Source organism: Schistocerca cancellata, chromosome 9 (genome assembly GCF_023864275.1).
Source record: "Schistocerca cancellata isolate TAMUIC-IGC-003103 chromosome 9, iqSchCanc2.1, whole genome shotgun sequence".
Lineage (NCBI taxonomy): Eukaryota > Metazoa > Arthropoda > Insecta > Orthoptera > Acrididae > Schistocerca > Schistocerca cancellata.
The window spans coordinates 318,112,469-318,124,494 of record NC_064634.1 but is presented as its reverse complement, the minus strand read 5'-3'; the positions used below and the strand labels follow the sequence as shown (position 1 = coordinate 318,124,494).

The window sequence follows — 12,026 nt, the reverse complement described above, 5'->3', positions numbered from 1 at the left end:
AGGCAAGTAGTACCGATTGCCCTAGTTGACACGGTAAGATATTTAACAAGCCCCCATTTGACATAGTGCAGATCTTGACTCATTTTACATTGCTGAAGACTGCCATTTTTGCTGAAATCTACTGATGAATAAGTAAATAACCAAACAATTGCTGTATGCAAACTACGAACAAATGGTATTTTACTCATGAAAGCCAGCAATGCCTATGGTGTGTAACTTACTCAATTCTCACATTTTAACAACTACATGAATCAAAAGTATGCCTTGATAAAATAACACAGACCATGTTTTAGAGTGAAAAACTCATTTGAGTCTATGTACTGCCTACTGGATTGCTGTAAACACTGTAATATTAAAATTCGTTTTTCAGTGACATTATGCAAGTCAACAGTACCAATCTTGATTGGACTGGCACGTTCAATGGGACGTTTTTGTGCGCCTGGTGATACCCCGTTATTGTGCCGAATTTTTCCAAGGCCGGAACCACCTGTGCCAACATCATATCGCAATGAGGGATCAGCTTACCAGCTCAACAAGAACAGAAGTTTCTCAAATTTTTGGTTAGTGTTTTTTATTGTGACAGCAGCTAGTGAAGAACTATTATTGATCTTTTCTGTGAATATTTGTCATTCTGTTTGTGTTTCCTAATAGGTAATTAAAACACTAATGTATTAGATAGTGAGCATCTATGTTTATGTTGATTAAATGTGAATGAATTCACAATTTAAAAACTGACATATTAAAATCCACATCTAGAATACCATAAAATGTACATGAAACAGTAAAGTGATGCAGAATTAATTATCTAAAGGAAGGGGGGATGAGATGACAGCTACTGGATTTATATGTCAACCCTGATGTCCATGTCATATTATACTGATAAGAGTAGCTGAGTTTAATTCTGAAAGTCTGCAAAGTGGACTTTGAATATTGATCTGGTTTATTTTTATTTTTTTATCCTTGAATGGTTACACGTTCAAAATATTTTTTATTATACTCTGTGTTTCACTGCGTCCATCAATAATTCATTCTAGAACATAATTTTGTATCATTTGATCTCAAGTGGACCAGTTTTAGACATGGTCCCCACTAATCCATATCTGAACTAAGTAAAATTTATTGAGTAGGTTCAGCAATGTCTTGGATGGAGATGCATATAGCTTTGGCTCAAAATCTCCTTTGGTTTCATGTCCACAGCATCTTGTACATAGGGGTTGCAGGTTTGTACCACCAATATGTATGATAAAGTGCCACCTTTGGGTAGGTTTTAAGAAGGTACACTTAACTTACGAGTGCCCGCATCTCGTGGTCGTGCGGTAGCGTTCTCGCTTCCCCCGCCCGGGTTCCCGGGTTCGATTCCCGGTGGGGTCAGGGATTTTCTCTGCCTCGTGATGGCTGGGTGTTGTGTGCTGTCCTTAGGTTAGTTAGGTTTAAGTAGTTCTAAGTTCTAGGGGACTGATGACCATAGATGTTAAGTCCCATAGTGCTCAGAGCCATTTTTTAACTTACGAGCATGTGCGTTTGTATACTTAAACAACTTTTTGTGCTGAATAAGAATATATTACTGATTAGATTTTTAAATTCATCTGGCAGCAGCCGTACTTCTTCAAAAATAGCAGAAAATTGGTTGTGTGACATGGAGAGCCTATCTTTAACCAGCCATAAATTAAATTTTTATGGGCATGTTGAGAAAGAATTGGTAATATGACACAAAGCCACCTTGTCTTCTTGTGGTTTTTGTACAACAACCTTTGTCTTTCTCTATCAAAATATATGCATTGCCAAATTTGATGACAAAATTTTTGGTATCAACTATATACTCTTTAATCTTTTTATATTGATGTAAGTAGAAAGAGTATTCTTAGGCTTCAGAAGCTGTATAGTTTAATTTTTGACCCATACCCACTAATGGCTGCAAAACATCACTCAAAGTTATTACTTGTCATTCACAGCGCACATGCCCAAATGTGACATTAATGAGTAAACAGAAAGTAATATAAGTGAAAACTGCTTTTATATCAATAAAAATGAAAATGAAAGTCTAGTTATACACAAATCAACTTCAAGTAATAAGTGGCAATAAAGTAAATGGAAATCCAGAAACACTGCTTTAAACACACTATGCACTGAACTAATTCTTTTCTGCTTCAGACTGAGTGAATTGCCTGCAACATCTTGTTCAGAGCAAATATACTGCGTTTCTGATGTTGGTGTTTCTATGATTTTAAATTTGTCTTGCTCTGGAATCCAACAAGTAGTTTTAGTAGATGGGCAGTGGAAGGAATGGGAGGACTATGGGGCTCCATAAAGCTGACCAGGATACTATTTTGTTCAGATGAAACTTCACATATATTTCATAGCCACCAAGCATTGTCATACATGTAAGCAGCATACGGTCTGCAGTGTAATGTTGTAGTTGGAACAGCTGGAATAGTTCTAGGACAATGATGACCTCAGAAGTTAAGTCTCATAATGCTCAGAGCCATTTGAACCATTTTTTGTGAATGCTGTAGTGTCATTGGGAACTTTACTTACTCTGATCTAGTTCAAATCACTGGGCCTGAACTGGTGATTTTCTGTTGTCGCAGCAATTGTGTGGCCTTTGGCAAACAGTCTTTCTTTGTCAGGCTGAATTTGTTGAATTTCTTTCTGGGTAAAAAAGTGCCTGAAATGTTTTGTCATTACAGAACTTTGACAGATCTGCAGGCATCAATATTTCATTATCTTAATGCCTCTGCAAACTAACATGAGCTACCATTCTTCTAGCTGTTCCTCAATTCCACCACGAGGAAATTTTTCATTCCTGGTTCCAAAGAAATTTCACTTAGTAGGTATATCCAAGTCCTTTTCACACAGTCATAAACTGATAAAATTCTTGAAATTATTGTCTTGGGCTGCAGATCCCACCACTAAAATAGTGAATGTGCATAAAAATGTAGAATAGGGGCAGTGGCATGCTTACATGTTTCATGTAGGAATGTTGTCATTGCTCGCTGTGAGGTTCAATGGGAGCAAAAGGTGTGTCAGCTGTTTATGCTACACAGCCAATGAGAGAGCAGCAGCCAGATGACATGTTTTAAAGTAATAATTCAGAAGAAAGCTGTAAAAGAGTATTATAAATTTAACTGCTCCTTGTTTCAGTCACACCTCATATCTGCAAACCAAGGACAGCGTCGCAAGTTATAAGAAAGACTTACACTACCCTTTACTCACCCTATATTTGGCACAGAAAGGGGTAAAATATGCTGCTATAAAAATTTTTGACAAATTACCAGATGAAAGAAAATGACACCAGTTAATAGCTTCAAAAATAAATTGAAATCTTATCTCCTTGACAACTCCTTGTATACCGTAGGCGAATTCTTGAATAGGAATAAATAAATCTATAAATATAGTATATGCATTTTGTGCCATGGAGCATACAACCAACTAACTAAAATATTAGAAATATTTCTCAGCTCCGTGTTGCTATGAGTCAATCTCTGTGAGCCCATTACGTATGTGGTTCAGTTTTTTTTTTTTTTTTATTAAATCATGGGAGGAGGTAGATAGTTCAGCATTTATTACTACATCCACTTAACTCAGTATGGTGACATGGATCAACTGTGTAGTCCTTTCACCATCACCTTTGGTACATTTCATGTCTAGGCATTTAATCTACGAGACATGCACCGACGGACTGTGTTGCCATCATAATCACAAGATATTTATCTCAAAGCTCACTAATGCACCAAATAAGAGTAAACAAGATAATGTTTTCAATTACGCTGCTAGAAATACATTGCCTATCCTCACCTCTCATTGATGATGTCAAAGAATCATCCCGCTGGCTACATGAAACTGACGTGTTGCCAACACGAGCAGTAGAGAAGCACTGCTGTGACTGGCACTGGTCCTGAACTAGATATTAGCTGTGAATGTGCTTGATTTCTCCTATCATTATCCTCAAATATTTAACCAGCCAGACTGTGAATACATGAACTGCAATCATGATTAAGGCAGTCACCTATAATGCATATGCTGATATTCTGTAGTTCTTTACACAAGGGGATGTAATGTGACATGGCTGTTATTCCAGTGAAACCCTTGAACACCATTTTCAATGACAAATAGTTCTCAGCAAAAACTATAAAAGTGTTCACTTTACTAGTTGCAAGATTTTCTTTCAGAGGGCTCAGATATGAACTTTGCTGTTCTGAAAGGAAAAGGTGGTTTATCAGACCATCAACTTTTAGAACCAGTTCCTCAATAAAATCTTCTACAGTTGCATGACACTTGTCTTGTGTATCCATGTCAATATGAACCCACCATTTGTGTTCTACGAGGGTAATTCCAAAAGTAAGGTCTCCTATTTTTTTATAAGTACATAGAACTGTTTAGTTCTACAATGGTTTACATCAATTTAATGCTTGAACATTTAGCTGTTATTCATCATAATTGCCTTTTATGTTGATGCATTTTTTTAGATGCTGTGGCAGTTTTTGTATGCGCATGTCATACCAGCTTGCCACCACGCTGTTTAGAAAGTTATGAACCTCTTCTATCACCTCGGCACAGCCAAGAAAATGCATCAGAAGAGAACCTGAAGACTTTTTGTGATCTTATCATTGAGTCTTTTTTTCCTCCCATTTTGCAGATACTGCCAGGATGCTAGCCTCCATCTTTAGTTTCATTGCGTGCTGCACCATTCTCACAGACACACTGAATTATTTTGCTGTTTACTCTGCACACCAGCTGCTGGGAGACAGGGTCAGAATTTGAACTTTGAAACATCCTGACAGATTAAAACTCTGTGCCGGATCGAGACTCGAACTCGGGACCTTTGCCTTTCACAGGCAAGTGCTCTACCAGCTGAGCTACCCAAGCACGACTCACGACCCATCCTCACAGCTTTAATTCCACCAGTACCTTGTCTCCTACCTTCCAAACTTCACAGAAGCTCTCCTGCAAACTTTGCAGAACGAGCACTCCTGGAAGAAAGGATATTGCAGGGACATGGTTTAGCCACAGCCTGGGGGATGTTTCCAGAATGAGATTTTCACTCTGCAGTGGAGTGTATGCTGATATGAAATGTCAAGGCAAAGGTCTCGAGTTTGAGTCTCGGTCTGGTACACGGTTTTAATTTGCCAGGAAGTTTCATATCAGCATACATTCTGCTGCAGGATGAAAATCTCGTTCTCGAATTTGAACTTTGTTTAAATGACTTCAACAATGCACTTTAATTTTTAGTTTATTTATTGAAATATCCATAGTCATACATTTCTGGTATTGCTTCACCATTTGTCCTTGTGCTTCCACAGCATCAGTGGAGCTCACACCAACATCTCAACCACCCCTCACCACCCCTGTGATGGGACCTTGTGCTTTCTGAACACTCTACCTTGTGTAACCTGTTGAATCCCTTTTACCAACTCGTTCAAGATTTAAGGGCAAATCTCAGAGAGACTCTAGTTAAGTATTCACTGTGTAGCAAGTATCAACAGCATCCATATAATCAGTAGGCATTGATTCTCGCTCGTCCTGCTGCTGTAGTTGTTTTTAAACAAATTCTTGTCTATGTCTAGGACAAAGCTTCTGTCCAGGTTTGAAAACTTTCCTAGTATACAGTTTCAACTTTTCAACATGAGAAATGTCAGTTGGACTTCATAACTTCTTCTTTTTTAAATGGATTACAGCAGGTATTTTGCCAAAACTGAAATTTTGTCAGCAGCAGGGCATTATGGTATGAAGGTATTTGGATGTCTTTTGTAATGTTAAGTCCAGATCTGATTTTCAAAAGCTTTTTGCCCAACAATGACATTTCTTTCACTGCCTTAAGCTCACCTATACCGTGATAAAATGGTGCTGGTCAGTGTCATCTCAACCACTCTCCCCCCCCCCCCCCTGCCCCCCTGAAAACCAACAATGACATTTCTTTCACTGCCTTAAGCTCACCTATACCGTGATAAAATGGTGCTGGTCAGTGTCATCTCAACCACTCCCTCCCCCCCCCCTCCCCCCGCCCCCCTGAAAAAAACCAGGTATTTCTTGGTTCATTTCATGATATATAAAAAACACAAAATAGTACAGCCACAAAACTTTCTAAGAGCAAGCTTATCACAAGATCAACACAAGAGAGATACTGACAGTTCAAAGATAATATATATTCCTTCAAAGATGGTGTAAAAATGTTGTAATATTTTCAATAATGTTGAAAAACAAAAGTTCATTAATGAATTTACGAAACTTTTTTGGGGTCATTTCATCTGTTAATAGAAACACACAGCGAGATTATAAGAGTGTTGTAAAAATGTCTCAGCAACATATTCAACAGTGATTTATATATCTCAAATAATACTTAATGAAAGTTAATCAGGGATGAATTTATGCAACCTTTTGGGTGCAGTTTCATCCATAAGTAGGCATTAATTATTATTTTGTTTTTTTGCTGCTTATTTCTTGGAAGCTGATTTGCATATTTTAAGATTTTAAACATGGCTGAAACAGCAATTGTTGAAATTCTTCATGGTAAAAGATGACAGCCAAAACAGTTGCAGGATAAAGATTTATTAAAATTCTTGACCATGGTTTCGGTATATCTAAATATACCTTCATCAGAAGTAAAATACACTAAAATCACATCCTGCAAAGCAGATTCATAAAACTATTGTGCCAAAGGCGTCGTCAATAGTTAAAATATCATCTCTATTTATACAACATAATTTCGGACAGAGGGTCGAAGCAAACACAGTTTAGCATCAGTACTTCGCCTGTGAACTAGCGTGATTTGCATATAACTACACTTGTATTTTTATTGACATAAAAGCAGCATCCACTGACTTTATTTTCTATTTACTTATTGTCGCATTTGAGAGTGTACAATATGTATAAAAAGTAAGAACTTAGAGTAATGGTTTTAAGACATAGGCGGACATGGGTCAAAAATTAAACTACATAGCTTCTGAAACTTAAAAAATAGTCTTTCCAGATATAGCAAGATAAAAAAGATTAAAGAATATGCATTTGACATGTGAATGTCCAAAACTATGCAAAATTTGGCACTCAAGATGTTTTCATCAAATTTGCAGATGCATATGCGAGGTGCTATCCAAAATTTTCGGGACTGGTGAAAACCTTACCTTTGGACTAATGGTCACCATCACCCTCGAAGTAGTTCCCATCCGCATGTACAAACCAGTCCCAGTGCTTCTGCCACTGGTCAAACGTTTTCTGGAAGTCCTGTTCTTTGAGGGAGTTTATCACCACCAGTGATGCTTCTTGAATCCTCTCTAGAGTGTCGAACCAACGGCCTTTCAACTTGAGTTTCAGTTTTGGGAATAGCGCAAAGTCACAAGTTGCCAAATCTGGCGAGTACGGTGGGTGGGGTACAACCACCATGTTGTTTTTTGTCAGAAAAGTCCTGGTGAGCAAAGAGAAGTGACAGGGCACGTTGTCATGATACAGCAGCCAGTTGCCTTGACGCCAAAGTTCAGGCCATTGTCACCACACGTTTTCATGGAGACATCGCAAAATATCACAGTAGTACGCTGAATCCACTGTTTGGTTAGGTGGGATGAATTATTTGTGCACAACTCCTTTGGTATAAAAGAAAACGATGATCATGCTCTTCACTTTGCTCTTCACCTGTCTCGCTTTTTTGTGTCTTGGAGAGCCCAGTCTCTTCCACTGGGACAATTGTTGCTCTGCCCCCAAACACTTGCTGAATCATTGCAAGAGTCTCTGTAGCACTTTTCCCGAGATTTGCACAGAATTTGATACAAGTGCGCTGTTCTGTTTGCGTATCCATCGTAAAATAGCCACACACCAAACACAGAGTGTTACGGAAATCATTGTGGACACGCAGCATGTCCTCCCAGCTGAATGCCACTCCACACATTGACCCATCAGATATGTAGCTCTCGCCACCTAGCAGTGCAAAGATCTACTATTTTTACTTTCCAGATGACAGCACCAGTCCCAAAAATTTTGGATCCCACCTCATATCTTCATAGAGGAGAAATGACATTTTACAAAAAACGCAAGAAGACGACAAGGTTGTGTGTGATATTACCAGTTCTTGGCTGAAAGCATCCTTAAAATTGTAATGAATGGCTGTTTAAAGGTGGTCATTTCAAGTAATTCAGTGCATTTTCTGACATTTTTTGAAGTAGTACAGCTGTTACCAGATTATTTAAATAAAAATCTGACCAGTAATAATTTATTATTCAGCACAAAAAGTTTTTTTAAGTACACAACAGCAGCAACTTGTATGTTAAGAGTACCTGTCGCAAAATTTATCTAAAATTGGCACTTCTGCATGTGCATAGGTGGCGCAAGCTTGCGACCCCTGCCTGCAAAAGGCTGTAGAAATGGAACCAAAGGAGATATCAAACTTAAATTTTTTACATATTGATTTTGGAACATTCCCATATAATGTCATTAGATTTGAAAATGAGCAATGGAATGACCATTCTGTGGGTGGGGGGAGGACAGCACATGCACTCATGCATTTTGCAATCCAGTTTTTCAACATTTATATACACATACAAGAATTCTTGTAGAATGTGTTTTCTTATTCTTTTATGTTTAAACTAAGAGACTTGTATACACTTATTATTATTATTATTATTATTATTATTATTATTTGACATGTAACATACTGTGAAAATTGCTGTATGGAGTATCAACAGCTGTAAAAAGGAGGAGAGCAACATAAATTACAGTAATTTGATTTTTACATCTTATGTCTGTTGTGCTTTGTTATTCGTATATATTTAAGAATGCAACATAACATGTTATCTTTGACCAATGATGCTATTAGCAGATGTGATGACTGTGATGTCATACAATCATGTGTAGTTTCATTATCAAATTATTGGGAATGTGGGGTTTTTGGGCAGATATGTTCTTGTTTTTAATGCCTTCAGACATATTAAAAAACTACAAAATATCACACCACAGTGAGAAGATAAACGTAGAGTGTGGTGGGGGGTGGGGGGGGCATGCATGCAGAGGAAGGGGGAAGATGCGTTTGTCATATCATACCACCTTTTTTTTGGCTTCATCAACTCTCAGCTAATCACCTGCCAGATTAACTTAGATTGTGGCCTGTGCTACAGATCAGCCTGTCACCACAGCTTTCATTTAGTGCATATGGTAATATCACTGGCCAAAGCAGAATGGCTGTATCGCGAGCTGTGGTATGCCTCTTGGTACTTTCTTTACCCTTGTTCTGAGTTTTAAGCATCGATTTGTATTGGGCTGTCTCGTCCTGTGTTACTGTTGATGGAATTGATGCTTGTGGAGCCCCAAGATTTGGTGTCTAATTTTTGTCTTTGTCATATATGCTATAATTGTTTTGAATTTTAGTGTTAATACATCTCCTCAAAACCATTCCTTCCAAATCCTGTCTTCTTCTTACAAGTTGTGACATAGTCACAGCAAAATTCACGCAAATTTAAGAAAAGTTCTTTTTTTATTTATTTCATGTAAAGACCACAATATTGTATGGCACATAATTAATTTTGGGAGACCGATGGCCCTAGTAGTCTGGTCCCTTCAATCCCACAAACCAACCAATTAATTTTGGTCATCAAGACCAACAAGTTGCAACATAGCCACCGCAAAATCCAGAGTTCCCCATCCTCTAATTGTTGTTCTGTATTTTGCATTTGAAAATTTACATCTGTTCCGCTAATTCCAAATTTTAATTTTTTTATAGGTCTATTATTCCAAGATCATTATCAGGCAATCTTCCTTCAATTGATTTACCATCTAGTAGCAGTGTTGATTCAACATCTGATGTTCTGTAAGTTATATTAGATAAGTATGTTTTGCAGAATTTTTATGCTTGTGAATTATTATCTACGTTAAAAATATTTAAGTGAAAGTGGAATGTAATCACATAATTACAATTTTGTCTGTGACAGATGTGTTAGCACTTTGAAACGTCATTCAATTCAGAGTTGCCATTCAGTGCCATATGATGCAACCACATATTTCTTTAATAAATATGGTTCCAGTTTCAATCAGTTTCCACAAATGAGGTTTGTTGAGTCACCAGAAAAAGGAAATCTCCTCCAGTTTTCCATCGTGCATTTGCAGGTATTTATTATTATTATAGCAGTGTAATGAATATAATAATTACAGTACCATTTGTCTGTAGTGATTATTGGCTACTACAGAAAAGGAATAACAGAGATGGTGGCTACAGTTACGTTTACCTAATGACCACTGGAAATAGAGAAGGAAGCTGCATCACTTGGTCTAGCTAACACATGTAAACAGTAAACTGATTAAACACTATTCTATGTGGTTGTAGTACTATGAGCATCATTGTTTCAGCAAATTTAACTTCAGTAGTTGAAAAGGTAGTTATTGAGGTTTTAGAGCAGACTAACATCAGGCAACAATATTAAAATTTGAAGAATATAACGTTAGTTACGTTATTACAATTAGGACCAGGGTTAGGGATTTGTGAGAGATTATTCTTTGTGTGTAATTTGCAAATCACTTTGAGCAATTAGGTGGACATTTTAGTCATGAGGATCTTAGACCTTTTAGCAACCTACAGAGCTGAACTATTGAATAACTTAACATAGAGGAGGACATCAGTGATCATGAGGCTGTATTAACAATCACAGCAGATGTTCCAAGCAATGTTAAAAAGGGCAAGAAAATTTTTTTACTTAGCAAGAGTGAGTAGATACAAATTACATAATATTACCAATGCTCAGCTCTGAGGATGGAGATATGGAGTACAAGTGGATAAAATTCAAAAACATTATAAACCATATAGCGATGATACAAGTCGCAGATAGGTACAACAAAAAGAATCTCACAATTAAAACTTATGTCCATGGGCCTTCACCAAAAATACACACACACACACACACACACACACACACACACACACACACACACACACACACACACACACACTCTCACGCAAGTGCAACTCACACATACGACTAGTCTCAGGCAACTGAAACCACACTGCGAGCAGCAGCACCATTGCATCATGGGAGTGGTGACTGGGTGGGGATAAGGAGGAGGCTGGGTCGGGGAGGGTGCGGGATAGTATGGTAGGGGTGGCAGACAGTGAAGTGCTGCAGGTTAGGTGGAGGGCAGGGGTGAGATGGGGAGGGGGATGAGAAGTAGTGAAAAAATAGAGAAATAAAATTGACTGAGTTTGGTGGTGGCATGGCGGCTGTGTAGTACTGGAATGGGAACAGGGAAGGGGTGGGATGGGAGAGGAGAGTGACTAACAAAGGTTGAGACCAGGAGGGTTATGGGAATGTAGGATGTATTGCAGGAAAAGTTCCTACTTGCACAGTTCAGAAAAGCTGGTGTTGGAGGGAAGGATCCATATGGCACAGAGTGTGAAGTCTTTTTTTAGGTAAGATTTCATAATGTGCTCAATTCATTCCCTGGGCCATTCACATCTGCCATCCTCTTAACTGTCTTCGCCAGAGAGGTGTTAAGTTTGTCTGATCTACAGATTTACAATGGGCTTTTTGGTCCCTCAGCCAGTGTTTTTGCAATGCTCCCTGTCTGGCTTCATTTACATTGAGTAAACCTGTGACCTTGGGCTGTGAGGTGCCTCAGTATAGCATTGGTGCAGTTCTGTCTCACTGGAAGCCAGATGACACACAAGAGCCCATCACCTATACATCAGAAATGTTTCCTGCCGCACTGTTTACGTATTCGAAGTCGAAAAGGGGGCACTAGTTATTATTTTTGGAGTTAAAAAGTTTCACCTTTTTTTGTATGGGATGAAGTCATCCTCATCACTGACTACAGACTGCCAGATTCCTTCTTTGGCCCTCATTCCCAGTTGCCCGATTGGACTGTTGACTGATTGCAGAGGTGGACATTCTTCCTCAGTAACTAACGATATGATGTTCATTACTGCTCCGCCATACAGCATGCCAATGCTGATGCTCTATCACAGCTACAAGTGGAGCCCAATCTGGGGTTTGAGTGGCAAGATGCTTCTGTGTTTGCATTTGATAATGCCTTGCAGCAAACCCTATTGGTTTTTCCAT

The 12,026-nt window shown here is 38.3% G+C and overlaps 1 protein-coding gene across 2 annotated transcripts in view; it reads left to right on the top strand.

Annotated features, from left to right (window-relative positions):
* The window catches only part of LOC126100298 (phosphatidylinositol 4-kinase alpha), a 198,853-nt gene that overhangs the window by 3,654 nt on the left and 183,173 nt on the right, over positions 1-12,026 (top strand). For both annotated transcript variants that reach the window (XM_049910906.1, XM_049910905.1), the window contains exons 4-6: positions 371-560; positions 9,701-9,787; positions 9,909-10,083. In XM_049910906.1, the coding sequence (XP_049766863.1) occupies positions 371-560; positions 9,701-9,787; positions 9,909-10,083 (452 nt within the window). The remainder of the gene's footprint in view (positions 1-370; positions 561-9,700; positions 9,788-9,908; positions 10,084-12,026) is intronic.